Source organism: Brachionichthys hirsutus, chromosome 13, assembly GCF_040956055.1.
Source record: "Brachionichthys hirsutus isolate HB-005 chromosome 13, CSIRO-AGI_Bhir_v1, whole genome shotgun sequence".
Classification (NCBI taxonomy): Eukaryota; Metazoa; Chordata; class Actinopteri; order Lophiiformes; family Brachionichthyidae; genus Brachionichthys; species Brachionichthys hirsutus.
Genome location: NC_090909.1, coordinates 4,335,393 through 4,362,075, shown reverse-complemented (window position 1 = coordinate 4,362,075; position 26,683 = coordinate 4,335,393). Strand labels below are relative to the sequence as shown.

At 47.4% G+C, this 26,683-nt stretch overlaps 3 protein-coding genes across 3 annotated transcripts in view; 1 reads left to right on the top strand and 2 right to left on the bottom strand.

Annotated features, from left to right (window-relative positions):
- LOC137902823 (cytoplasmic dynein 1 intermediate chain 1-like) overlaps window positions 1-15,204 on the bottom strand; it is a 32,935-nt gene extending 17,731 nt beyond the window's left edge. The window contains exons 1-8 of the mRNA XM_068746910.1: window positions 15,085-15,204; window positions 14,781-14,895; window positions 14,178-14,265; window positions 13,396-13,437; window positions 13,073-13,132; window positions 12,771-12,886; window positions 2,198-2,290; window positions 485-656 (exon numbers count right to left, since the gene is read on the bottom strand). Of these exons, the coding sequence (XP_068603011.1) occupies window positions 485-656; window positions 2,198-2,290; window positions 12,771-12,886; window positions 13,073-13,132; window positions 13,396-13,437; window positions 14,178-14,265; window positions 14,781-14,895; window positions 15,085-15,204 (806 nt within the window). The remainder of the gene's footprint in view (window positions 1-484; window positions 657-2,197; window positions 2,291-12,770; window positions 12,887-13,072; window positions 13,133-13,395; window positions 13,438-14,177; window positions 14,266-14,780; window positions 14,896-15,084) is intronic.
- A 2,208-nt stretch (window positions 15,205-17,412) lies between these two features.
- Window positions 17,413-22,858, top strand: pdk4 (pyruvate dehydrogenase kinase, isozyme 4). Its single transcript, XM_068746888.1, has 11 exons — window positions 17,413-17,530; window positions 17,964-18,105; window positions 19,041-19,112; window positions 19,211-19,395; window positions 19,482-19,571; window positions 19,677-19,754; window positions 19,979-20,049; window positions 20,139-20,237; window positions 20,435-20,548; window positions 20,789-20,902; window positions 21,598-22,858. Exons 1-11 carry the CDS (start codon window positions 17,413-17,415, stop codon window positions 21,739-21,741), a joined length of 1,227 nt encoding a protein of 408 aa, XP_068602989.1. The 3' UTR covers window positions 21,742-22,858.
- A 644-nt stretch (window positions 22,859-23,502) lies between these two features.
- asb4 (ankyrin repeat and SOCS box containing 4) lies at window positions 23,503-24,707 on the bottom strand. The gene is made up of 2 exons (XM_068747567.1): window positions 24,395-24,707; window positions 23,503-23,875 (listed from the first exon to the last, which is right to left on the bottom strand). Exons 1-2 carry the CDS (start codon window positions 24,705-24,707, stop codon window positions 23,529-23,531), a joined length of 660 nt encoding a protein of 219 aa, XP_068603668.1. The 3' UTR covers window positions 23,503-23,528.
- Between the last annotated feature and the right edge of the window lie 1,976 nt (window positions 24,708-26,683).

The window sequence follows — 26,683 nt, the reverse complement described above, 5'->3', positions numbered from 1 at the left end:
TCATGAAAATAAAAGGAATCGTGGGTTATGTTATGTACGTGATGTTTTTTTTCACGACTTCGCAAATAGAACGTGGAAGGATAAAGGAATGGGACTGATGTCAGGCAGCGGACCGTGGCCGGTTTTAGACATGATGGCTATTTGACCACAGGCTTGATGCTCTTCTGAGGCCGCAGCGGTCAAAGACGATGTTCGCTGGTTAAAGGGGGCATTCTTCCATAATTGCAGAGACGTATACTAAAACAGATTTGCACTCGTGAACTTCAGAACTTCCACCAACACTTTGATAACATCCATGTGGGGGCAGGCAGCCCCCTCAGATGGAAAGACGAAAGCCGCTTAAGAAATGATGGTTGTCAGTTCAGAGGGGGGGGGGGGGGTTAAACCCCGGGAGAGCGTGAGATCAACAGGAAGATATCGACTTTCAAGAAAAGGCCCCTAGTGATGAGTCAGTTGAAGCACCCTCCACGGCTTGCTTGCTCACCCCTCTTTGTCTTCCGTGTCCCGGCCGCCGTAGTCAAAGAAAATGTTGCCGTCTTCGGCGAGAGCTCTCTCCATCACCCGGATGCTGCAGTCGAAGAAGCTCTGAAACTCGGAGGAGTGAAGGATCTGCTGCCTCTCCTCTTCGCTCAGCTCTCGCAGAAGCGGAAAAGAGCCTGCAGGCGGAAGGAACACGGATGTATATAGTAACCCACGGGCACGGGGAGTGCAGCGCGCCGACGCCGGGCACACGTTCTCAACCATCGTTTGCTCTACATGTTACATTTATCTGAATTACAAAGCAAAGAAAAGTGTGAAATCCCAGTAAAGGGAATAGAGACTGTTGAGAGTTGGAAAAAGGGGAACTAATAAAACGATGAGTCAAATAAAATACTACCAATAAGAGATATGACTAATTTCTTGGGAGTAAAAAAGTTTCAATCTGTATTTTCCTGCATGAAAAACACGTATCGACAGTTTTTATTACTCCATCCCTTTCCTTTTGTTTCCTACAGTCGCTTTAACAACGTTTTCGGGCCACTTGCGAGGATTACGCTGTTTTTGCATCAAGACATTAATTCGTGCGGCGACTGCTCTTAATAAACCAGCCGAAAAATTCAGTGGCACGACATTGAAAAGAACTGAAGCCATTGAGATTTACCGCTATTTATTTACTGAAGTCCAAAATGTTCATATACGTGACAACAGTATATATATGGATGGATTCCTGTATCCAGCTGCACAAAGGGCAAACGTCGGATGTTGGCCCGGCATCCGCTTCATCTCTATCAAAACCAGAATCCCCATCCAGGACATCATAAACTACAAACGGCTCCTAATGCATCTTTTCTAGTAAAACCCTACAGTAAGAACGCCATAAACAGGAGGAAGACAACGCCGTCTGAGCGGCCCGTCTCCCTTTGAACGTAATGGCTGCGCAGCACGCCGTCCCGTTTTTGAAGTCACTGTCCCCAAGCACACATGGGAGTTAACACACACACACACGGGCATGCGCAGACGCACGCACGTCGACCTTTACCCTGCCTCTTGACTTTGATCCCCCCCCCCATTCCCCATCTCTTTGTGTTTCTTATGAGTTGTCAGAGCAGAGCCAATGAAATCGAGTGGCAGAGATCAAAAGCCAGACCTTCTAATAGGCCGGGATGAAGAGCAGACAGACGACTGTGTGATTATGAGTGTGTGTGTGTGTGCGTGCAGGGCCGGCTTGTGCGAGTCAATGCGAACTCTGTGTGTCCATCCATGAGTTACGTTTTTATCCACTCTATCTATATAGTCTACAGAATGAAGCGCTCACACACACACACACACGCACGCACGCCGCCACTCCTCTTCACTTTGAAGTGCAGCCGGCGAGGCGGGGGTCAAGTGACAGGTTTTTAATCAGCGCCGACCCCGGCGTGCCACGGAGCCGATACGACCCGCTTTAGCCCTCACCCCTCCCCGTCTGATACGCCCGCTGGCACGGCCGCCGGTGTCACACACACACACACACACACACACAAGTGGCCCGAGTTCCGTGGCGGCTTCACCGAGAGCATGCGAGGCACCGAGGGAAGAGGGAGGAGAATGGAACATTTTGTGTCTCGAACATCTGCAACGCAAATTAATGTGTACGGGAGGAAATGAAGCGCCACCGGGACAACTTAATGAGGTTGTTTTCAAACTTTTCTTTCATTATCCCTTTAATCCTCCATACCTTCTTTAGCTTCCCCGTTGTCGTCGTCGTCCTGCGGCTCCGACTCGCCGCCCGGCTTGACCTCCATCATCTCCTCATCTTCCTCTTCCTCCTCTATTGAGAGTAGAAGAAAGAGAGAGAGAGAGAGCACGCTCATGTTAATCAACAGCTGTTCCAATTTTCCCCGACCTCCCGCTGCGCGTTGCCCCCCCCCCTGCGCTTCTTACCAAAATAATCATTCCCAGACATGCGCCGGGACACCTGACTGACTAACATTCATCCCAAATGGGTTTCATTTACAAACACACACACTTCTACTTGCATGGAGATGATAAAACACGCAAAAACGACAGATTATTACTGATGCACGTGCACATGTATGTGTACGTGCACTCAGTCTTCATCTCCTTGGGAATAATAGTCATAACATTGTAGCATCTGCTCACATGGTCTGCATGTGTGGACATCCTGGTCACTACATATGCAAATCACACACACACACACACACACACACACACGAGCAGCAGGAAATGTCAGGGTGGTGTGTGTGCTCGCCTCTTCTTGCTCACATTTGACCTCGGCGAAAAGATGCAGTGTGTGTGTGTGTGTGTAAAAGGGGATTCCCTCTGCATTCCGTCCAATCAGGCTCTGCAATTACATTTGGCTCTCTAGGATTTATTGTGTGTGCATGTGCGTGTGTGTGTGTGTGCGCACTTCAGTGGAGGTTGGGGTACATAGCCTGTACGAAAGGTTACTGTCAACATAAGCACCTGCTTGTCAGCTACAACCCCCTACCAGTCACACACACACACACACACACACACATACCCCGGGGTTATGTGTTGGTAACCCTCGCCAACCTCTCCTCCTCCTTTTCTGCCGCTCCCTCCCTCCAAAAACAGATGCTGAGAGGCGGGGGCCCCTCTCAGAAGACCTCTTAACACTCTGACACCATGACCAGACACCTGTGGTCTTGCCAACACACACACAATCTGTCTTTTCTCTCTTTCTCAAACACACACGCACACCCCCCGGGGGGGGGGGGGGGGCTCTCGCCTGTGGTGCCACGGGTGGCAAGGGGTTAACTGGCGCAGGGTCAAAACTGACAACAGTCGCTTAGTCCGATGGGAGGAAGTGACTTCATCACACCCTCAGACGTGTCGTGTCTCTTGCTGTCACACACACACACACACACACACGCGCACGCCGGGGTGTGTTTGGCTCGGCTGCAGTGTGCCCCAGGGCGCCGTTAAGCCCACTCGCGCTGGATGGACTGTCCATCTATCACCCGGACTCGGCGAAGCTTTTGATGAACTCGCCGCCGGCTCTTTACAAGGTACGAATGCAGTCGTGACGGTAATTGTGTGTTTTCCTTTCTTTTTCACGTCCAAGTCAAAGTTTGTGTTGCATGGCTTTCATTTCCATGCTGTGTGTGTGTGTGATACACGACCGGGCTAAAGAAAACAGTGGAGCTGAGGCCCAGTCCAAGTCGGTGGCTGACCGGCCAACTGCAGCGATCTGAACACCGGTGAGCCCACCCCCCCCCCCCCCCACGGTACGGAGCAGACCGGGCCGGCGGGCTGCCAGGCTGACGCCGCGTCTGAGGAAAACCCTTCCGTGTCTCCCTCTCCTTCTTCCTCTTCCTCGTTATACTATTTGGCATCTTGCAGGAAGGCCTGAAGGATGTGACAAAGCATCCGGAGTCTTCCTCGCCGGCATTACAAAACATACACGACACAAAACTTCTATCTAGGTCGGGTTCCTTGACCTTTTGTTACCGGTCCGGTGGCTAGAACGTGTGGCGGCGTGGAGGGGAGGAGTGCTAGCAGAGGAGCGGTCAAACTGTCAACCCCTGAGACCACAAGACTCCGGAGCAAGGCAGTGGTGATTCATGGCCTATGGGTTACCTCACCGAGAGGAGACGGTCCAATTCCCGCATGGAGATATTGCTGATCTCGTTGCCAGCGGCGATGAATCAAGTTGCTCTGTCAAAATCCCGGCACCAAAAATATCCCAGATATTTCCTTTGAATGGAAACTTTCAGAGACACGTTTAAAGTCAAACTGCATTGCTGTAAAAAGATACACAAAACGTCAGACTGTCTGGTCAGACATGACAACACGAGGCTTATGGGAAAACGTACATGCTACACACATTCACGCAAACACACACACACACACAACAGGGTTTCCCGTTGAGTTGCAAAAGCAGCAGGGACGGAAAAGCAAAAGGGGACAAACGTTGGCTGCGTCCGCCTGTGAGTGTCCACAACTTCGACTTTCCGTCTCCCTCACGGGATTCTTTCTCGTTTTCCACCCGCCGCTTAAAACCGCTCCTCGCCGCAGGACGACAGGTTAACTGGCACTAAAAGCACAAGTACACACCATCGTGAGAGTGTTTGTGAATGTCCACACACACACACACACACACACACACACACACACACACACACTAGAGGTTAGGTTAGAGTGGAAGAGTTCAGGTGAGGCTAACGGGTCGACTGAATTCACCTGTAATCCTAATGAATGTCGATGCGCCGCTGAGAGGTTCATTAGCCGAGGTATCTTGTATTCGTTCCCAGTGGGACGCTACCATCACGCAATGTGGAGAGACTTTTTACCGACAGCATGTTAAAAAAAGAAAATACACACACTTTCCTCTGCAGTCGCTAACGTGCTAGCATTTGCTAACAAAAGCACCACTCGGAATGTAGCAAAAATAAACAGCCTTAAGAGTCAGCCGGCTAACAAGGCGGGCCAAATCAAACCTAGAGGTTTGCACAAGAATGCAAGGAACCCGGAACCTTCTTGCTGTGAGGCGACAGCGCTAACCACTATGCCACCGTGCCGCCATTCCAGAATGTATTTAGTCTTTTTTAGCAATAATGCATCTGAATCTATCACAGAGAGCTGCTGATATCACAGAGAAGAGGAGGTTGAAACACACACACACACACACACACACACACACACGCACGCACGCAGTTCACAGAGGTTCTGGGAGGTTGGCTGCTGCACAGACCACAACACAAGTACTATGCAGAGGAGTGGGAGGAGGAGGACGCCGTGACTTGAAAGACCCCTCTAATGTGGCACTGGCACGACACACACACACACACACACACACACACATGCATCTATATGCATATACACTAACTTCACTTTGTACAATGATTAAAACGTGGAGCAGGAAGAGCGACAGTCTGAACTTTATAGTTTGTAGCAACCATGAAAATGTTCAGATTTGATGTACTTTTGATGATTCCTCATAAATCCAGGAAGACGTTTCATCTGAATTCACATGTAAAGAAAATAGTAATAATGCACGGAAGTTAGTTCTCTTCTGAAAACTTAGCTGGGCAACAGGAAACACAAGAATCCCACCATCCGGTAGTAAAGTTTTAAAGTTCCAGCCGTCGACGGGTAGACCCTCTGATGACGGGGCTTCGTTAGGTGGACTCCTCTGAAACGTTCTCGGCTCCTCTGTTAGCGAGGCTGGACGGCAAATTGATGGGTCAGAGCCAGTAAATTCAAACAGAGACGCGAGAGGGGGCGGTCCAGCCCCGATGAAGAATCCCATTTATCTGTGGAAGGTCAAGACGGACAGGATAGAGCGTAGAGGTGGAAATAAAATAAATATCAAAACACCATCAGAGCCGGACCTGAAGCGAAACAGGCGAGGCTAATACCTGCAGGTTGATCCGAGTGAATCCCCCTCTTCTCCACACTGATCCAACAATGTGCAAGTGTGTGTTTAAGTGTGTGTTTAAGTGTGTGTTAATTCTACCAATCGCTGCGTTCCATCTCCACACCGCATGCACACGTGCACACGGCCACACGTAATCGGCCCCCTGCAGGCCTCGGGGGGGGGGGGGGGGGTCTGCGGCCTTCCGAAAGGGCCTGCGTGGGCCTCTCTCTTTCGAGTAGTGCCACCCAGGTTTGGCCTTGACCCAGACCCACATCTTCAAACTGAGCCATCACGCCGTGCCACGCTCTCGACGCGGCCACAAGGCCCTGATTAAAACCCATGACTTCAAACTTTCCAAGCTGTCAAAAACCCAGTCAGAGAGAGAGAGAGAGAGAGAGAGAGAGAGCGAGAGAGAGATGAACAGAAAAAAAAGCCTCGCTTTTCAAGGCGTCACCTAAAGAGACCGGTGTCAGTCAGAAACTGTGTGCGTCTGTACGTGTGGTCTGGTTCTGCCACTCGACGATGGTGTTTCATTTTGATTTAATGAGGGAAGGACGGAAAGGACAAACAATTTTTATAGGTCTGCTAAAAGGTTGATGCTTGAGGTTGAATACTTCTGGATCGCAGTGAAATAGACAAAAATCACTCACAGCAACGCTTGCAAAAAAATAAAAAATAGACCCCTACCATAACACCAACATCTAAACATTAAAATCTAACATATGCTTTTAATTCATTGTGTAACTGTTATTTACAACAACAACAAAATGTCACTCTAGGTTGGGGAGACTTAAAGGGAGCTCACAAGTACGTGTGCCAAGAGTGCTCCCTGCTGGAGAGCTTTGGAACAGCAGCAGCTAAGCTGCAGCCAAACAGTAAGCCAGCTTGCATATCAAATTTCACTTCAATCAACTGTCAAGTCATAAATTGTGATAATGATCTAGAAATTGAAGGTTTGAATTGGCTACAAGAAATAAAGTGAGCCGACGTGAAGGCCTGCTGAACGTCATAACCAGGTTGTCAAAAGTAGAAGGAGGAAACTTGCAAACAAGTCATATTCAGAGTGCGTCCGCTTCGCACGAAACACACAAGATGCGCGGACAAGCAAAGGGTTAACAGACATCAAACTGAAACGTCTGAAGCGGGGCTATTAGCTGCAGGCTAGCCGTGGCAGTGAACCGCTACCCTCTCAAAATGAAAATCCCCAGAGAGGCGAAGGGATGTCGACGTGCAAAGGGAGGACCACCCAGGCGAGCGATCAAGACCCGCTGTTGTTTTACATGTGTATGAAAAAAGAAAAACAAGGAGGGGAGTGGGGGGGGGGGATGCATGTCAAAAAGTCAACTTCATCAAAGAGTCGAAAAGGGCTCACATGAAACTGTATTCCTCCACTTTTCAAGCACTCGTCAGATGGCAAATATTATTTTGGATGATGGCCATTTTGCACAAGAGAGAGAGGGAGAGAGGGGGAGGGGGGGGGGAGTGAGACGACGAAGGCCTCATGTACCTTATTATATGGTGGTCATGGGGGGAAAATTGCAATCATCTGTGACTCACTTGGAATAGCTTATACGCTGTGAAACATTATTTTTCCTCTAATATCGAGATTCTTTCCTGGGTTTTGACTGCTGTGGCCGTTTTTGACGGAAACCGCTCGGGACCCAACATCAGCTCTGGCGGTGAAACAGAAGTGAAGGCTGCGCCCTTTTGAGGGTGACGATGATAAAAGCCAAATTCGGAGTTGGGTTTTTTAACGACGAGAGAAAGTGAGACGCGCTTTGGCCGTTTGCTTCCGTCTGCAAGGAAAAGGACGAGGGAGAAATTGGAATAAGAAGCACGACTCCCATGTCTGGATATCCCAGTCACAGTACTCTACAAACACACACGCGCACATGCACACACACACACACACACACACTAATATCTCCTGAAGCTGCTGCCCCAAAGTAATCCATCGTCCAAAAACGCAAAGAAGTCACAGAATATAAAACGACGATTTTAAAATATCTTTTAACTGGATTAAAAATGAAAATTAATTTTTTTTTACAGTACATTCTGTTCAGAGTTCTCTGTGGTTATTCCTCATGTGCTTTGAATGTTGCCTTTAGAACACACACACACACACACACACACACCTCTGCTCTGCAGTCTGTTGTAGCCGTCTGGCTGGAACAACAACAATGTACGAGACAAGCACTTCCATATGTGGCTGCAGACACACACATGCAGACGCACACAGAAACGCGCACACACACTCATGCAACTGCATTCCTCCCTCCGGGGTCTCGAGTAGCGTGCCGCAAGCCCCTCCAGTCACGCCGGCTTCCTACGGACTGGGAGAGCGGTGAATTTGCCGTTTTTATTTCGATGCATCGGCGCTTCGCTGGGTTGTAGAACACATCAAAAGACAAATTGAGGAAATGTAACTTATGAACTCATGAGCTGGTGATGTTCAGTAAAATAATTTAAAAAAATCAGCTGGAAAAGTTTAAAATACAAGTAGAACAAAATAGAATCAATCATTGATTTTGATTTAGACACAATTAGGTTACGACTGCATGCCATGAAGCCGCTTTACGCCGTCACTAAAGGAATCTGACATCACACACAGTCTTTTTAAGAAATGCATTGAATATATAAACAAACCCAAACTTCCCCCCAATCTTAAATCTGTCTTAAAAACAACAAGTTGTGCAATAATTTATCCCCTAATAAAGTAGAATCAGCACAATATTAATAGGAATATTCTCCCCATGCCTGTAATGTCATTGAAGTTAGATTTATAAATCCTGTAAATGATGCTTCGCCTCACATCCGACATGCTGAAATCCCCCCCGCGCTATTATGATGGGGGTTCACACACACAGATCCCATGACTTTTGGTACAAATTTTAAATTGTGAATAAATCCCATAAGACCTTTTTTTTCCAATGAATATCTGCCAGTTTGGGGACCTGCTCAGCCATAGTTCATTTATTTAGATGTCTGTAGAAAAATAAACGAAATAAATTGCTGTAATTGGGCCCCGCTGTGCCGCCAGCAGTCGGGAACACTTCATAAATTTGCAGGTTGGTTTCTTAACCGCTCCATTACGGGTCTATGCAGCGTTCAGGTGATGCCTGCGTGGCTGCTTCACCCGTGTGTGTGTGTGTGTGTGTGTTGTTGTGCCCGTCCTGGAAATGCTCCCGTGTATATGTTAGCGTGTAACATGCGTGCTTGCATTCATGAACCTCTAAGTTCATGCACAGATGTGTGTGAGCACATCTACGAGGATTTGTCTTTTCAGATTACTGCTTGGAAACGGGGTTTCACTTGCAATTAGGGGCCATTACCAGCCAACCGCATGTCAAAAGAAGCCCCTTACTGCAAGGAAAATACTTAAGGAGTGAATTACTGACCCGCAGTACACTCAGACTGTACAGACCCTGAATACTAATGAGCCAGAAAATACATGGGCGACCTTTGGACCCCGAGAAATGGGATTTTCCAAAGGTGTAACCTCAAATACGGACATTCCGTTTGTGCAAAAGCAGCACATGTACGGAATGTCTTCAGTCTCCTTCACTTCCCTGCTCTTGATCATATCTCACATAACACACACATACACAAACATGTACGTACACACACACACACACACACACACACACAGATGTGTGATAGGCATCTTCAGATTGGCAGATTGGGATTGGGGGAGAATAAACCAGTGGGCTTGTCTGAGTGCTAACATTCGCGGGATCGGCCGGTTCAGAGCAGGGATGCGGGGGGGGGGGGGGCACGGAGAGAGAAAGCAAAGTGAAAAAATATATGCCGTCTCGCCCCGTCCTCCGTGTGTGGCGCGTTTAAAACTCGCCTCCAAGGAGTGATGTCAGACGTCAAGAAAAAGAAGGTTGTCACGAGAGCGCCGTCAACAGCGGCAACTTTATCTTCAGGCAGAATGCAGGGATGAAATATGGCGTGATTTCCATTTAGCGCCGGGGAAGGCTTGGCGTGACGGATTAGAGGATGTCGAAGGTAAGATTTTAGTACAAGCCAAAGTCTGCGGTGCAACCCAGCAGAAAAACTGGAAACACGGCTTAAAGCTCAGACACAGTAATCTGTTTGGGTATGGATTAAGCCTTGATGAAGTTTATAAAGTAAATGTAGAGCAAATGTAAATGTAGTTTATAAAATAGAGCAAATGTAAATGTCGTTTTAAAGTAAATGTTTTTTTTTAAGTAATGTAATTTTCAAATAATGACTAATTCTACTCCACAGTTTCTGACATTTGCATGACTTTGTTCATGGAAGTGGTGGCAACACAAACAGCTGAAAACCAAAAGCATCAAAAGACCGATGACGATAGACGATAGATAGATCTAATCTATCTAAATCTCTGACCCCCAGCGCCGACTCTGTCGACCTCTGCTCTCTGTATATATGTTGCTTTCTTATAGGTGGAATGGATTCAGAGCAAGTTTCTCCTTGCAGTTGGAAGAAAGGTTGACGGAAACAGCGACGCAGAACTGGAAACAGCAGCGGTGGCGAACACCAAAACATCGAGCTGAAAGACGCCACAACGCTCCATTGGAGCTGATAGGAACACAGCAGCGCTCTGTACGAATGCCCCCCCCCCCCCCCCCTCCACACAGATCCATCTTAAATATATAAATACAGCGCAGCTTGAAATGGACTCGCGTGACCAAATTCAACGTGACCTCGCTTTACAAATGGCTGCATTCAGAAAGCTTCAGAGTGCGAAGCGGCAAAATGGTGCGAAAGTATTTTAGATCCCGTTATGGGTGAAAACACAGAACGAGTCACGGACATGGACACCAGCGACCCAACGCACACTTTGTTTGACCTCAGCGAGGGTCGGTTACTATCAGACGCCGCATTAGACTTGAATTTATTTCCCCTGCTACGTCGTTAGACAAAGCGTCCGTCCCTCGACACAAACATGTCCATTCATAGCCGTGAGGACGGCGGTAAATAGCCGGGGCCGACCGTGACCGGGGATAATCCGATTGCTCGGCACAATGGACACTCGGGACAGACGGATCAGTGAGAAGCCAATGGGGAAGAGGAGCAACGCATAGGCCATCTACACATGGCAGATTATGGGAAGGTAATTGGTCACGGAAATGGAAAAAAACAAATCATGAACTGGTTTAAATGGGAGTCACACACGCCAAACTCCGTGAGAGCGCCGGGACGCACACTCTGCACGCGAAATGAGATTCCATTCGATAAAGATGCGTTCAGTTGCAAACACGCACCCGATGAGCCCCCCCTCCGCACATGCATGGCTGACATGAGACACGGAAAATTCAGGACCCGGAACCGACTAGCGATTACACTCGTCGGTTGTAAGTCGGCCCCGTGTTAAATTGCAGTGAGCATATTACGCTGAGTCATGATTCTGTAAATGACCAATAGAAGTAGGTAGACATCGCGGGTGAGACCGCAGGAACTGTTGCACGCTCGATTGGCTCGCTTTCCGGTGTGTCGTTAAAAACACCAAAACACCGTGTAAACAGACAAAAACAAAAACAAAAACAACAAACAGACGAGGGTGGTCCCAAGTCCATGACTACCTGCACATTCTGGCGTTCACACACCTTCAAACAAGTACGACTATGAAATCGTACGAGAGACCGAAAGCATCCGATCGTAACTATCTTTGGCTCGGCAGCCGTTCTGTTAGCGCCGTTTCACCAGCGGTCACTGAACATCTGCTTGTGAAAACCAACCAGGAGATTATTATGCACACGACCTGCAGCTTGCCCCCCCCCCCCCCCCCCCCCCCGGGAAAGTGAGCCGATCGCCCGAATGCACGTTGGGTTCAGCAATCAGCGAAAGGGCCGGGCTTGAACAAACACCCGTCCAGAAGCGCAGGCAGGTGCAAGGTTCAACCTTCTCTCCAGACACGCATGCTTTGTGTCTCCAAAAGGGAGGGGTCTCCTAAGGCCAGGGTCACCTCCCTGCAGACCGCCACAGCTTGCGTTCTGGTCCCCAGATGTTCTCCCTCACACACACACACACACACACACACACAGACACACACATCAATGGAAGCTGAAAAGGCACACTCAGACGTACAGCATGCAAAGTTCCTTTGCAAATGAGCAGATGATTATTTATTTGATGAGGTTTTCTACCAACAGCGTTCGAACCACAGAGGAATCCTCCATGTCGCTCAAAGCATCGGGAACATTCGATCGAATGCTGATCCGACCGGACGATTCCCCTCTGGAAGGAAGTCAAAACTTAAACACGACAAAGAAATTCATTTATCTATTTTCAGAGGCATAATATTCGTATAAAATAGTCTACAATGACAACACCCCCCCCCCCCATAATGATTTAAATCTGAAGGAACCCCTGAGGCACATATGTGCGTTAGCGACGGTGCACTTGTTGAATAAATCATGTATTCCTGAATCTGCTGCGTGGACGCTTTGCGGGACAGATGTGTGTGTGTGCATGTGTGTGTGTGTGTGTGTGTGTGCACGGTGGCAGCTGGTGGAGGAGGGCGGCGGAATACACACCAGACCATCTATTATAATGGCAGGAAGCAGGAAGTAAAGCCCCTACGCATGCAGTCACATGGCCGCCAGCTGTCTGGCAACCAAAAAAGGAAACGATAAGGGGCATGTGTACATGTGTGTGCATATTTGAAAATATATATATATGTATGTGTGTGTGTGTGTGTGTTTATACACCTTTTATAAGAGGGATTAATCACAGAATTTCAATGCTCTGAATGAATTTTATTTTCATTGCGTGATCGAATTTCTGATTTATGCCCGTTTCGGTAAAAAGTACCTGCTACAAGACACCTGGTACTACGTTCCAGCCGGCGCTACTTAGATACGCAGAGTGATGCTTTTAACCTCTAAACGGTCACCACGGCGACAACGACGCTCACCTTCAGACAGGTGGGCGGTTAGCGGCGTCTGGGTCTCCTTGCAGTAAGACACCACATCTTTGGGAAGGAAGTCCACTTGAGTGATCTTCGAGGCCCCCAGCCTCTGCATCCTGCGGCTGGGCAACAGAGACGACAGGTTCCAATTAGCGCACGCACACACACACACGCACACACACACACACACACACACACTGGTAGAACAATCTGTTTGCATTTGCTTCAATGTTTAAATCAATGAATAGAAAATTACTAAATGAGACTATGCGTGTCCAAAGTTCCAGATATGATGAAGGACGACTCACCCGAGCTCAGAATCAACCTGCAGCTGCAGCACAGACGGGTCTGTGTCCCACTGCAGTGTCCTGGAGTCACCAACAGGGGTAAATCAAATCAATGCAAAAAATTCACCTTTGTGAAATACAAGACGAGGCCATGCATGATCAATGAGTTAAAAAAAAAACGCACAAGGGAAATGCCTGCGCTAGTTCAGTGCATTTGCTTGGCCCTTCAGAGGATGGTAAGGAATGACGGGAAACTCTAACAGCGAGTTAAAACTACAGACTTGTAGAGGAACTGGACGCCGGGAAAGGCGAGCTGGTGCGCTCGCGGTCGTGAAAACGCTTACCTTGAGCTCTGTTCTTGGGGCTTGCATTTAGAGAAACCTGACCTAAGAGGGGACACGCGCGCGCACGCACACACACACACACACACACACATACACAAATGGAAAAAGCTTAAAATGGCATGCCATCATCCAGAGTGGATTTGGGGGGAAACAAATGTTGCATTCCAGGCACAAACTCACCAATTTGTAAAATCCAATTGGTATAAGCTAAAAAGAACGAGAGTTGGTTTTGTGTGCGCGTTTTTAAAACAAAACTTAAGGGCACTCCCACACATTTTCATCCCCAATTCCACCCCCCCCTGGCCGTACCAGACAGACGTCGCTGATGACCCTTGAGGCCTCACTCGCACCCCGGCGGCCCCCTCCCTATGCTCAGCTGCCATTAAAAAAGCGCTTGATGACCATTCTCTGCTCAACTGCAGGTTTGATTCATGTGTGAAACGCCGCGTCACGGAGATGTAATCGGTCTCCACACTCACGGTAGATGGGACCGTCGCATCCGTCCACCGACCGACAAACCCGTAACGTCTCAGGGCGCGTTGTGAGATGCAACAATCAAGTGACAGATACAACATTTCAACCTAAGACGGTGCCACAACGTCGCCATCAAGGGCATCCTTACCCCCTACCTGCTGCACAATTAACAAGAAAATGTGTCCAAAGTATTCAGAAAGCAACTTTATATGATCATTTCTAGGCTGTCAGGCAAACCGACACGCAGGGAACATAAAACAACGTGCTAAATATCCCATCGTAAATGAAGCACGGTGCTTTCGGCCTACCTGCTCGCTGCGCCCCCTTCAGCTGAATCCTGGCTCCCCGTCTCACTGGGCGTGCTCACTGATTTGGAGGGGGACACGGGAGTCGGGACTGAATAAGAAAAAGACAACAAGAGTCTGATATGAAAGGCTGCAAAGAATGAGTTGCTGAAAATTATGAAACGCAGGTAGTAAAATATGTGAGGGGGAGAGACAAGGAGGGATAAAGTATTCAGCCACTTTTTGTTGCTTATTATGAATTACTTCATCTAGCAGTGAGACCATTTTGAGGAATTGAGGGTGTTGTTACAAGATCACTCCACGAGGGGGCAGCGCGTCGAAATGCTTGCTGAAGAAAATGACATTAAAATTCACTAATCTTTGTGATTCGTGCAAAAAGTTAAGAGATAAAATGTTTTGAGCAGGAAATTCACGTTAGTTAATAGAATAATATCTCTACTAAGGAATATTCTAAACACAAAATAAAAAAAAAAGATTTCTAGGTACTACAATTTGTCCACATTTGCTGTGGGTTTAAGTTCCTTAAAGCAGTGACTCTAAACTCAGACCACAGATTTCACCCCCGTGGGTCGTCTGAAAACCGGAGGATTTGAACAACTCAAGTACCGAGAGGAGGCTCCGGGGAGATGCCGATGCTCTGCAGCAGGGCCTCGGTCTCCCTGCGCTTGCGGTCCAGGTCCGAGTCCTCCGGGGTCGCCGCTCTCTTCTGGTGGCTCTCCGACTGCTCGGGATGCACGGATAAAGTGTCAGCTCGCACACACGGCGAGTTAAAAAGGATAAGACATGCGTTCACATTTTGATCAAAGATTCCAGCGCCACCCTTCTGCCCAACACACAGATGTTTGCATACGCACCCACGGACACACACACACAAATGATACACACGCCGTGTGATTTTTTTTTTACTCACTTTCTTCCTTACCTCTTTCTTCTTCCTTTCCTCCTCCTTTCGCTTCTTCTCCTCCCTGATTTGGGCCAGGCGCTGCTTCTTTCGCTCCAGCTCCGCTTTGAGGTCGCTTTTGTCTGACATGGCGTCCTTGCGAGCCTCAAAAGGGAGGAAGAGAGCGAATATATTTGGACAAAACGCGCCGGTCAAATCATCAGAACTTGGATCTCTGCTAAACTAAAAGGCCGTCTCTCTTCTATACTTTGACCCGGACACACGTCCGCCTCACTGGATCTGGGTCCAACAGAGGTGGAACATCACGAGTTGCCCCCCCCCCGGGACCCATTGATTTTGTTAAATTAGCAAAATACAATATGTGACAAGAGAAAAAACAACAACACAAGTGGCAAAGGACATTGTAATCTTACAGTTCAGATCCAATCCTAATCTCACTGGCGGTGTTTTAGCTCCTGATCTGAGCTTTCTATTTCTATAGGAGCTCGCGTCCTGTCACGTGACGATTTCCTTGGCATCAACGCGTCACGGAGAGACGGCAAAATGAGGGGCTTGAAAACGCACACCCACCCGCAAACACAAGCAAAGATGCTGAATTCGCTTTATATCTTAACAGTTTTAAAATACACGACATGGCAACAAAAGCTTACATCTTGTCTCATATATAAAGCGTCAGTTCATCTTCCTGCCGATAGGTCAGTAGGGCGTACGTGCGTTAGCAGCTAGCTTAGCTGACCGCAATATTTGTGGTTGACGTCACTGCGTTTAAGGCCTGGTCGGGAACGCTCCGAATGGCGACATGGGAGACTATTGCAAAAAAATAAACTGTCACTGCTCCGCTTTTACCTCGTCCACTCCCACTGGTAACGTGTCACCCGGCAAAGATGCTGTCTCACTGCTGCACACAGAAAAACAATCACTCGAGGCTTGTCGGAGGCCTCCGAACAAGGTCGTTCGAACCCTTCCGGGGGGGGGGCTACTGGTGGACGCGTTTTAAGCAGAGCATGTTTACGGTCGATGCCCCCAAATAGCACTCAAAACAGGTGGACGACACGCCGATTACATCCCAGGAGGAGTCGGATGATGCTGAGGAGAGAAAAGCCCACCTCCTCTGACGCGCACCGTCACGCCGCCATCTAGTGGCCGTTTGAAGAAACGCTGCAAAGGGCGAAAACCCTTCTTTAAATCGAGTTAGGATTCAATATTTCATAATGATTATTTTAACGATGTCATACCTTTTTTAAATAATGACCTTTTTATTTATTTTCCAAGATTTTATAACAAGAGAAACGTTTTAATGTCGTTTTTCAGCGGAATGACTTGATCTGCCAATGAAAGCACATTAAGGCGGAGCCAGTTATGTGATTGGCTGATCCTTTTCACAGACATGAGCAGCAGATACGATACACTTTATTCATCCATACAGACAGAGTCCTCTGGAAATTGAGGTTCTCTGAACGCAATTCAGTACTAAAGCAGGTAAAGGAAAAACTGATAAAGGTATAAAAGAAAGAAAGAAGAGAAGCAAACAAACACACACCGCTGAAGTCTGTCATCTCGTCTTCTGATTGATGGTCCTGCATGTTGAAGTTAGCCGCTGAGAGAACGGCCATGATCCGGTGTGTAGGAAAGGAAAACTAATCGATCTTAGAGGATCAATCAGAGGCCACACCCACTAAGCTTAGATTGACAGACAAAGTCGTTCTGATGAAAAAATAAATAAAATGAAAAAGGCCGTTGTGGAAAAGGACATTCTGAAACTTTGTAAAAACGTTTTTTATGTTGTAAAATCTAGGAAAATAAATAAAAAGTCATTATTTTAAAAAGTATGACATTGTTAAAATCATCATTATGAACTATTTAATTATAATAAAATAATGCCCGGAAAAAAAGTACTTTTATCCGTTTTTAGTTACTTTACTGAGGTTGACTAAGTAATCAGTTACATTCCACCGCTGGTTCAATGCATTCGATCCATTTCAAGATCACTTCGACTTTCACGCTGTACTGCCGGAAATCTCTTGGCTGTGATTGGTTGATTTTAACGTAGATCCCTCCCTCCCACCCCTTTCAACAACAAAACGTCACCACAGGTTGAGAGTTGTTATTCAGAGGCATTCAACAAGTTGACGGAGATGGAAATAACCCACCATTGTTTTTTTTATAATGATAGAGAACTAATGATAGAGAACAAACGTCACTAAGAGTTTACTTCAACACAACTAATACTTTCCACGTTCAACGCCGAGCGTCATCAGCCCTGTTGTCAAACTGGAGCAGGGAGAAAGAACGGGCAGCTGGTCGCTGGTTCTCTGCGGTCCATGAAGGAGAGGAATCATGAAGTTCACTCAGTTTTTGATGAAAAGTGGCTCAGTCTCTGGGATACCGAGACAGGTGGAGAGGTTTTCCAAGTTTTCTCCGTCCCCCTTGTCCATGAAGCAGTTTATTGACTTTGGTGAGTGTGTGCAGTAGTGTTTTTTCCGATGGACATTGAACGTCTCCCAGTTCTTCAATTTATTTTCATTTTTATTAATGTTATTCTCTGTGAGATGACAGCTGGTTTTCGCAACGCACGGAAAAAAAACAAATAATAATAATCCCAAAAAACAAAAACAAAACTTAAATTCAGATGTAATCCCGGCTAGATTTGGGTTACCAAATCACCTAAATCTACATTATTTACTGTGAAATTACCAGTTTACAACTATTTAAGAACCTCTTGTATCTCAGCAAAACGTCTCATGTTCCTGTTACTTTAAATCTGGATTGATTTCTAACTTTACAAAATGCTACAAATGCCCTATATATTTTCTTTTTCAGGGTGGCGTCTGAATAAGATCTTCACTCATTCGTCTTCCTCCCTCTCTCTGCCCCTCATGTGACCACAGGCTCGTCCAACGCGTGCGAAAAGACCTCGTTTGTGTTTCTGCGGCAGGAACTTCCTGTCAGACTGGCCAACATCATGAAGGAAATCGATTTCCTCCCCGACAAACTTCTCAGCACTCCATCCCTAAAACTCCTCACCAGCTGGTAGGAACCCAGGCCAGTAAATCCGATTCTGATTGTGACCTGGTAGAAATGTTGCTGTCGACAATCCCACCCCGGCCTCCAGCTGTTTCTGCTCTCGCTGGTCGCTATACTTGGAACATACTTCAAGATCTTTTTGTCACGCCGTTCTCACTGTATTAATAGACCCTTTATAGGTTTACGCAGACGCTCCGCTGAAGATGCTGGAGTGTGCTCTACTTTACAGCCGCGCCGCCGTTTTCATTTGTGTTTGTTGTCACAACTTTTGGGATCGGCTAGACGTGTACCAGCGTGTGTGAATCTGTGTCCACCTACAGAATGTGGCTTAGCATGTCTTCTGCCTTTAGGAACAGTGCAATCGTCGTCCCAACGCCACACTCGTGTCTATATTTAGCCGCGCGCCTCCTGGACTGTAACGGTCTCCTCTTTGGAATTCCGACAAACAAGTTGATCTTTAACTTTTTTAATGTTGCTGAGCAGGAGAGAGAGAGAGAGAGAGAGAGAGAGAGAGAGAGGTGTAATCAATGTGTCCTGGCTAGCGTGTGCAGATACAAGCTGCAGGACAGTCTATTTCAAGATTTACAACAATGTTTACGCGACAAAACCTAATCCAAAATGTGAGAGCTGAAGGTCAGTGGAGGTACAAAGTGCAGGAGCCGCCGCCACGCTGCTTGTCTTTCACCCAGTGTGCTTTATGATGAGTTAAGCGTTCGTGTCTCATACAGGCACCGGCCTACAGGAAGAATCTGGGATTAAAATAAATAAATAAACAGACCGTTATCCGAAGAGTGACGTTTTAAACACGTGGAAAAAGTTCTGCCGTAACTGGCTTGAGTTTAAAGGTCAAAACTAATGTAATAAGAAAATTACACACTTTCTCCCTTTTGATTTAAAGCTTTGTCATTCTGATTTTAATTGGATTGTGTTGTTTCTACCAGGTATTCCCGGAGTTTGCTGGAGCTGATAGAGTTTTTAGAAAAAGATCCAGTTGATAAAGGCGTCCTGGAAAGGTGAGACTTTACATGACGCATATCTGTAGCCCCAAATCGTCCCTCCTGCCATCCTGTATTTGCATTCCTCTTTAATCAGTCTGCATCTCTGCCCTCAGCTTTACGCAAGCCCTGGTTAACATTCGGAATCGGCACAACGATGTGGTGCCCACCATGGCTCAGGGGGTGGTGGAGTTCAAGGAGGCCTTCGGCGTGGACCCCATCACCAACCAGAACGTCCAGTACTTCCTGGACCGCTTCTACATGAGCCGCATCTCCACGCGCATGCTCATGAACCAGCACAGTGAGTTTTTCACTAATGTACGATTGTAACTGTGGACAGTGGACCCTGCGCACATCTGCGTTCTTACACACGTGTTGCATTGCCAGCCTTGATCTTCGACGGTGCCGTGAATCCGGCCCATCCCAAACATATCGGCAGCATCGACCCCAGCTGTGACGTTGTGGAGGTAGTAAAAGGTAATAAATGAGCGTTCTCAGCTGCAGTACTGTTATCTGTGTATATATATATATATATACACACACACACACACACACGGCGGCTGATTGGCTTTCGCTTTGCAGATGCGTACGAGGCTTCAAAGTTGCTGTGTGAGCAGTATTACCTGACGTCTCCCGATATGGAGGTCACGCAAGTCAATTGTAAGTTGGGCTGATTGACTTATGGTTAATATTTTTCCCACTGCCCGATTCATGAACCGTCCTTATGCCATGCCTCCTCGCTGTCTGACTAACGGTGCTCTGGAGTCAAAATGAAAGTGCAAGCAAAGTGAAGTGCCAGCGATCAGCCATAGACAACAATCTGCCCGCCGACCTTAACTCACTTTATAATGAAGAAGACATTTGTATTTGTCTCTCCGCCTAAGTCCCCGACCAGCCCATCCACATTGTCTATGTGCCATCCCATCTCTACCATATGCTGTTTGAGCTCTTCAAGGTACGGCACACGGAAAGACTTCCCATCTCTTCTGCTTTTCTGCCGTTCCTTCGCCGTGTAATCTCTACCGTGTTTGTTCTCTCTGTCAGAATGCCATGAGAGCCACAGTAGAAACCCACGAGGCGAGTCTCACGTTGCCCCCGATCAAAGTGCGAGTCTCACTGGGAGGCGAGGACCTCACTATCAAGGTAGAGGAAGACGCGGTTAAAGTTAAGACAGGGCTGTAGCTTGTGTGCTAAAGGTGACACGAGGCGCTTTGCACCTCGCGTTCAGATTCCACTGTGCTATCTTTCAGAGCTGATGAGATCGGATTGCGGCGCGCCTGCTTTGCAGAACAATGAGAGGACCCTTTGCGACTCTACAAATAGATCTCCTTTATCTTTAGATGTCTGACAGAGGAGGTGGCGTCCCCCTGAGGAAGATCGAGCGCCTTTTCAGCTACATGTACTCCACTGCTCCTAGTCCAGTCCACGAAGACAACTCCCGCAATGCGCCCCTGGTGAGAACCAACCGGACGTTCGGAATGGACGAGCTTGCGAAACGTATCGCGCTGCGGTCTGACATTTAGCACGGCTGCGATTGAGCTTATCACAGAGCAGGAAGCAGGCGGCCGGCGACTTTAACTACAGCCGCGTGCGAAACTGAAACGGTCCCTTTGCAGCGTACACTTTGGTTTTTTTGTGTGAATATTTTTGGAACCTGAGCCAGACATTGGGTGGATGCTCTAACCCTCCTTCAGGCTGGTTTTGGATATGGCCTGCCCATTTCCCGCCTGTATGCCAAGTACTTCCAGGGAGACCTTCAGCTCTACTCTATGGAAGGCTACGGCAGCTCAGCTGTCATATACCTAAAGGTGAGGACAGTGTGTGCCCCCCCCCCCCCCCCCCCCCCCACCACCACCACCACCACCACCACCACACTGACTATAGGGAGGTTTACTGTGACATCACACATCAGGGGATTTCCCCATTGACCACCATGTTTTCGGGTGTGGCAAAGGTAAACAGATGTTCGTTTAGGCAAGTCTTTTGCAGTAGCCGGTTGATTGAGCCGATCAAACGGGGACAATGTATCAGTATCCAACTGTGATGACAAATCAGGGCGGGCGACAGGAGCAGTCAGTGGATTACTAATCTGTGACTGCATCCACTTTATTGGGATAATTGATTTCAGATCACGAGTTGAGAAACGGCTGACAGGTCACGAGGTTGCAGCTTTTGCAGATACGGAGCCTTTGCCGTTTGATAACTTGAGCAAACACACAAACTTGGTCCTCGACACAAATTATTTTTGCCGCCGTCGTGTATTTACACTGGGCGAGCCGACCGCAGTAGAACACAACTCTGGTGTGTGATATTGTTATAATATTTTTATATTGCAATGCAAAACCAAAGAGGCGTGGCTTCTACACGGGTGTGACGTTTCACATTCGCATCAAGCGGCGCTTTGAAAAAGCTAAACAGTTGCCCTTCGCCGCGCCCGATCAAGCACGGATCATGAGCCTTCGCAGGAAGGACTAATAGCGTCTCCTTCTGCTCTGTATCGCAGGCCTTGTCCTCAGAGTCGGTGGAAAGACTTCCCGTTTTCAACAAGTCAGCCTTACGACATTACCAGTCGACCACAGAGGCCGACGACTGGTGCATACCCAGCAAGGACCCGAAGAACATGGGCAAGGACGATAGGGCGCGGTGACGGTGGGCCGGAGGAGGAGGAGGAGGAGGAGAAGGACACTGAAATAGTTTTCACCAGAGAGGATTCTCTTCTTCGGCTTCATGTTGGAAGAAGAAATATAAAAACAGTGTTGTTGGACGAAAATGGGAAGCATTTATGAAATCTAAAAAAGCAGTCACATGGCCGTAGTGTGGAGCAAGCAGCTTTCCGCCTTTTGTGTTTTACGCCAGTTCATCATTTCAGCATCAACGCTGACTAATTCATTTTAGATTAATGTAACATCTGGGGAAAATAGTTTTGCTTCACCGAGAGCAGTACACAATCAAATGTTTCCACTTCAGTATCAGGAGTTCTGCTCGACCTTAACCGCCTCTCTCCGCGCGCCTTCACCTTCAAGTCATCATTAAAAGTCGGATCATTGTGAATGATGAAATGGACTGAAGCGTGCGAGAGCGCCTGCCGGCCCTGCACGAGGCGCTTCAACACACGCGAAGTTAGGCTTGTGTGGTTGAAATGTAAATGATAGTATTTGAAGTGTAACGGCTGCAGTGCCAACCCGTACTTTAATGCACTTCTGATTATTTCTCTTTGTTGTGAATGTGGTGAAAGTAGGAATTCATTTTCAGAGTGTGATTTGTGAACACTTCACATGGTATCATTGCTTCACGCCTGAAAGGACCAGTGAATGTAGGAAATGAAACTTTCATCTGCGCTTTTTATCAACTCAAACCGGGATTTATTTTTAGTTGTTCAAGTTTTAACTGGTATTTGGTGATGAATTCATTTATGCAGCATGAAAGAATTATTCTTGTAATCATTAAGTTCCCTTACTGTCTCCCTCTCCCCCCTCTGGAGCTCGCTTTAGGAAACTTTGCTCTGTTTGTCTGTTCGCAGACACAGTCCAGTGGCTCTCCGTGGCCGGATGCCAATAGGGGCCCTGAACAGGTCCCGTTTGACCCATTCACCAGCCAGCCTGCGTGCATGGCGTGCCCCCCCCCCCCGGTTGTGTTGCTTTGCTTTGTCTCCTTCAGTGCCCTGAGGCGTCATTGGGAACGGCAGCAATGTAAATACACTGTGAGGTTATATAAGCTGTCAAGGATGAGAGAAGATCACAACAGTTTCAGGATCCCGCCAGCATTCTGGTTCAATTAAATGTAAAACCAGTTGTGCTGTGTCAGCGTGTGCGTGTTTGTGTACTCTGCTGGCAGTGAGGCGCCGAACACAGGGTTCATTCAGGGCCTTCGGGGTGCACGGACATGTTGAGGAACGTCTGTGTGCTGGAGGGCAACACAGAAACGTCTAGCGTAGTCAAATGTTTCCCGTAAACTGGGATGACTGGAGGATGAAAAGCTGCAGGACGGGGTTGCTTTCTAACGCGTGGCCGGTGACGGTCTGTTTGATTCATGCATTGGCAGCAAAGATCTATGCACACCAAGTATCCGCTGCAAGCTTTTCATTTTACACGCTTATCAAAAGCAAATAGTGAGTCGATGAATCTATGGGGTGGAACAGAATGTCATCTGTTTCTAGCTGGCATACATTTATCTTCTGCACGGTTACGTGAGCAACCCTCTGGATAAATGAGCACTCGATTAGAAGCGCATTGTCAAGTGTTTGCTGTGCAAACAGCGCGGCGCGATGACAGCCTGATGGCAAACAGCGAAATCGGGTCGACGGGACTATTGGACGTAATGTATGAGGCGGTGCTGGAACGGAGAGACTATTTGGTTGTTAACATAGTGTTTCTGAGGGAAAATAGATCAGAGCATACAGGAAGAGAGGCCGGCGGAATCAACAGGAAAGTGTTCCTATAAAGGGCAGTTCTCTCTCTCTATGGAATCATTTCCCTTCTGACCTCTGAGGACGAGATGCTCGGCACAGTCCACAGAGCCCCTGGTGATGCAGTAGTGCAGCGGCGTGTGTCCACTCAGTGACAGACTGTCGGCCTTGGCCCCGTGAGCCAACAGCAAGGCCACGCAGTCGCCGCCGGAGACCTCGCAGGCCGCGTGCAGCGGCGTCTTCCCGTTGGGCATCCGGTTGACAGCTGCTCCTGCCTGAAGGAGCACCGGTGCTGCCTCCAGAGCGTTGTACACGACACAAACGTGAATTACCATCGCCCAGGACTTCTCCAGTTTATATCCCGGGAGCCAATATCCTGTAGCAAATAAGACAGAAGACTTTAAAAAAATTATTATTATTATTATTATTTTTTTAACCAGGGAGGTGAGTTCTTTCAAAAATGCCACAGCCATTCTCAAATTTTACATGCTGTTTCTGACTAGCTTAAAACAGATATGGCCCAGTTATTTAAATAAATAAAAAAAGCAATGTTATGTCACTTATTTAATTGTTTTGAACAAGACAAAATTAAAATTCTCCCATACTTTGTCATGCACAAATAAAGCTGAAGTTTCCATCTGCTTTAAAACTTATTCACATTATATTAGTATTTCATTATGAATTTCTGAGATCATGCAATGCTTCTGACGTTTGAAATGTTAGCGCCCCCCAGTGGAAGAATGCTGGAACTAGTCCCCCCTCAATGACTCAGGAGGTGCTCCCTTCTTTCCCCTCCCCTCCCATCCCTTATTTATGAACGGTTTGTGACAATAAAAAATATCAACGTTGGAATAGTCCGATATGAAAGAAGCTGGAGAGATGTGGATCGCCGTACCTTCTTTGTATGAGGCCAGCACCATGCTGGGGTCGTCCACTTCCAGCACCGCGTCAACGTCTAGTTTCCCTGTGCGCAGAATCCGCTTGACCTCCTGCACGTTGTCGGCCTGCAGGGCCTTCAGGAACTGTTGCTTCAGCTGTTTAACAGCCAGTTGCCTGCGGCTCGGCTCCTCCATGGGCTCCAGAAATGAAAGGCCTCGTTCCTCAAAGGGAACTGCCCAGCCAGTCGGCACAGACACTAATGTTCTCCTCAAAGCACGGAGGAGGTTAGAAATAAATGCACAGATGGCGGCAATGAAGTCATGAAACATACCCCGACGACAAGCCTGGCCATTCGGGGTGGGATGTGTGTGAGAAAGGAGGAAGAAGAGCAGCAACATGTGGGAAGAGGACCTCGTCAGAGGTGGCATAAAATAGCCCTGCAGCGAAATAAGGCAGAATAAAGATAGAAAGGAGAGAGGGAGGGGTATAACTGACTCACATCACACGCTGGTCCCATGATAAAGAACATTTCAGACCAAATGAAAATGGCACGAAATTGGAATGGTTTCATTAAGACGGCAGTTTATTCGTTTCTATTTCTCATATGGCTGGATATGCAAGTGGTGGTGGGGACAAATTGTAGACAGCGACTGCACGTTTTATTCAGTGTGACAGATAGCTGCCCTTCCAAAAAAATGTAATAGTAAATAAAGGTAATGGGGAAAAAAAAGGAGGAGTAGAATAAGAACAGCTTTCTAAAAGAATGAAAACATGGCAGCCCAGTTTGCAGCGATGACACCTTCCAGACACAACTCCAACCCTTGTGTCAATCTGCTGCTTCACATTTGAACATTTCAGCCTCCTCAGACCCCCCCCCCCCTGCAAAAAACCGTAAAACTTACAGCATATTGCTCTTGGTGTTTTTACTAAACATATACAAAAGAGTCAAGAGTGGCGTCGGCTGACCGACCCGACAGGGGAAGTGGGAAAGTGAATTCAGGAAAAGGTTGAAAAACATTTCATTCGAACACACACAGCAGTTTGTTGGAGCAGCACGACGGTTGCATCAGAGGAAACCACAAACACAACGGGGGGGGGGGCACTGTCTTTTCTTCTCATCCCTCATTCAACAGCCATTTGAATGTAAATCACGTTTAATGAAACGGTTTCAAACGCGTTTTGGCAATAGGAGGCGTAGCAGTCTGGATAAATCATTATTAAGTGTAAATAATACTATCATTTTGCATCAATCATCACGAACTGCAGTCAATTAAATAGAGAAATAAATAAATAACATTGAAAAGATCTGGTGGTATCTTGGAGGTATCCGTTGCACCTACTATTCCTGTTCTAAAACAAGTGCGTCAGGCAAAAAAAAGGGAAACAACCAAAGCTGCCTTCGTTTCCACCTCGGCGACGCTGCACGGAACGACTCCCGGCAAGGGTAAAGAAATAACACGGAACTCGTCTCTCAGCGAGCTTCGCAATCCTAACCGACAATTGCATAAAATACATCTCGAAATAATATTAAAAAGGTATATTTCTATAATCTAAGAAGTAAATCAAAACGTTTCATATCTTATTGAACCAGTTTCTTAAGAAAAATAAAATTACATTGCCTCTATGAGGTGCAGTTTCCAGTGTAACAGCATTATTATTATTATTATTATTATTTATTACCAGGTACAACGATCTTTAGGATAACTTCTATATGGCAGCATTCCTAAATTAATATTCCAAAACCATTTCCAGGGCGATCCTTCGCTCTGTCATTTAGGAAAGGAAAAATAGAACTATTAGAAATATTGAGTCTACCGTCTACGTTCCAACAGTCACACAGAAGCGGGTCGAAGCTCAGGAAAGTTCTACTACTCTCGGTTTCCTAAAGGCAGCAACGGGGGGGGGGGTTGCTTCGTTATCGGCGAGCTCATATAAAAAGAGGTCAAAAGCAGGTTGCAAGTGGAGCCAAATCGTCTAAGTTTCATCCCAACTTTTGATTTGGCGGCGTGCGTTTTGGTAAGTTCCACGTTTTGCGAGTCATATTGTACCTAAAGAGTCCAATAGAAGCCGTCCAGGGAGCACAAGGAAGTCCTTGCTGGCAGTCCTACTTTAGGACAATTGCTGCGAGGAGCATTGGACGAGTCAGTACAGAGGTTACATTTACAGTGTTTGCCCCCCCATGAAGGTCGGTTCCCTCCCTGGTTCCAGCGGTGCGTTCCCGTGACGGGAAGCAGCACGGAGGCACCCGGCGATGGGAGATTAATCCCGCCTCCCACGCTGGACGACGCAGGCTTGGCCCGTCGGT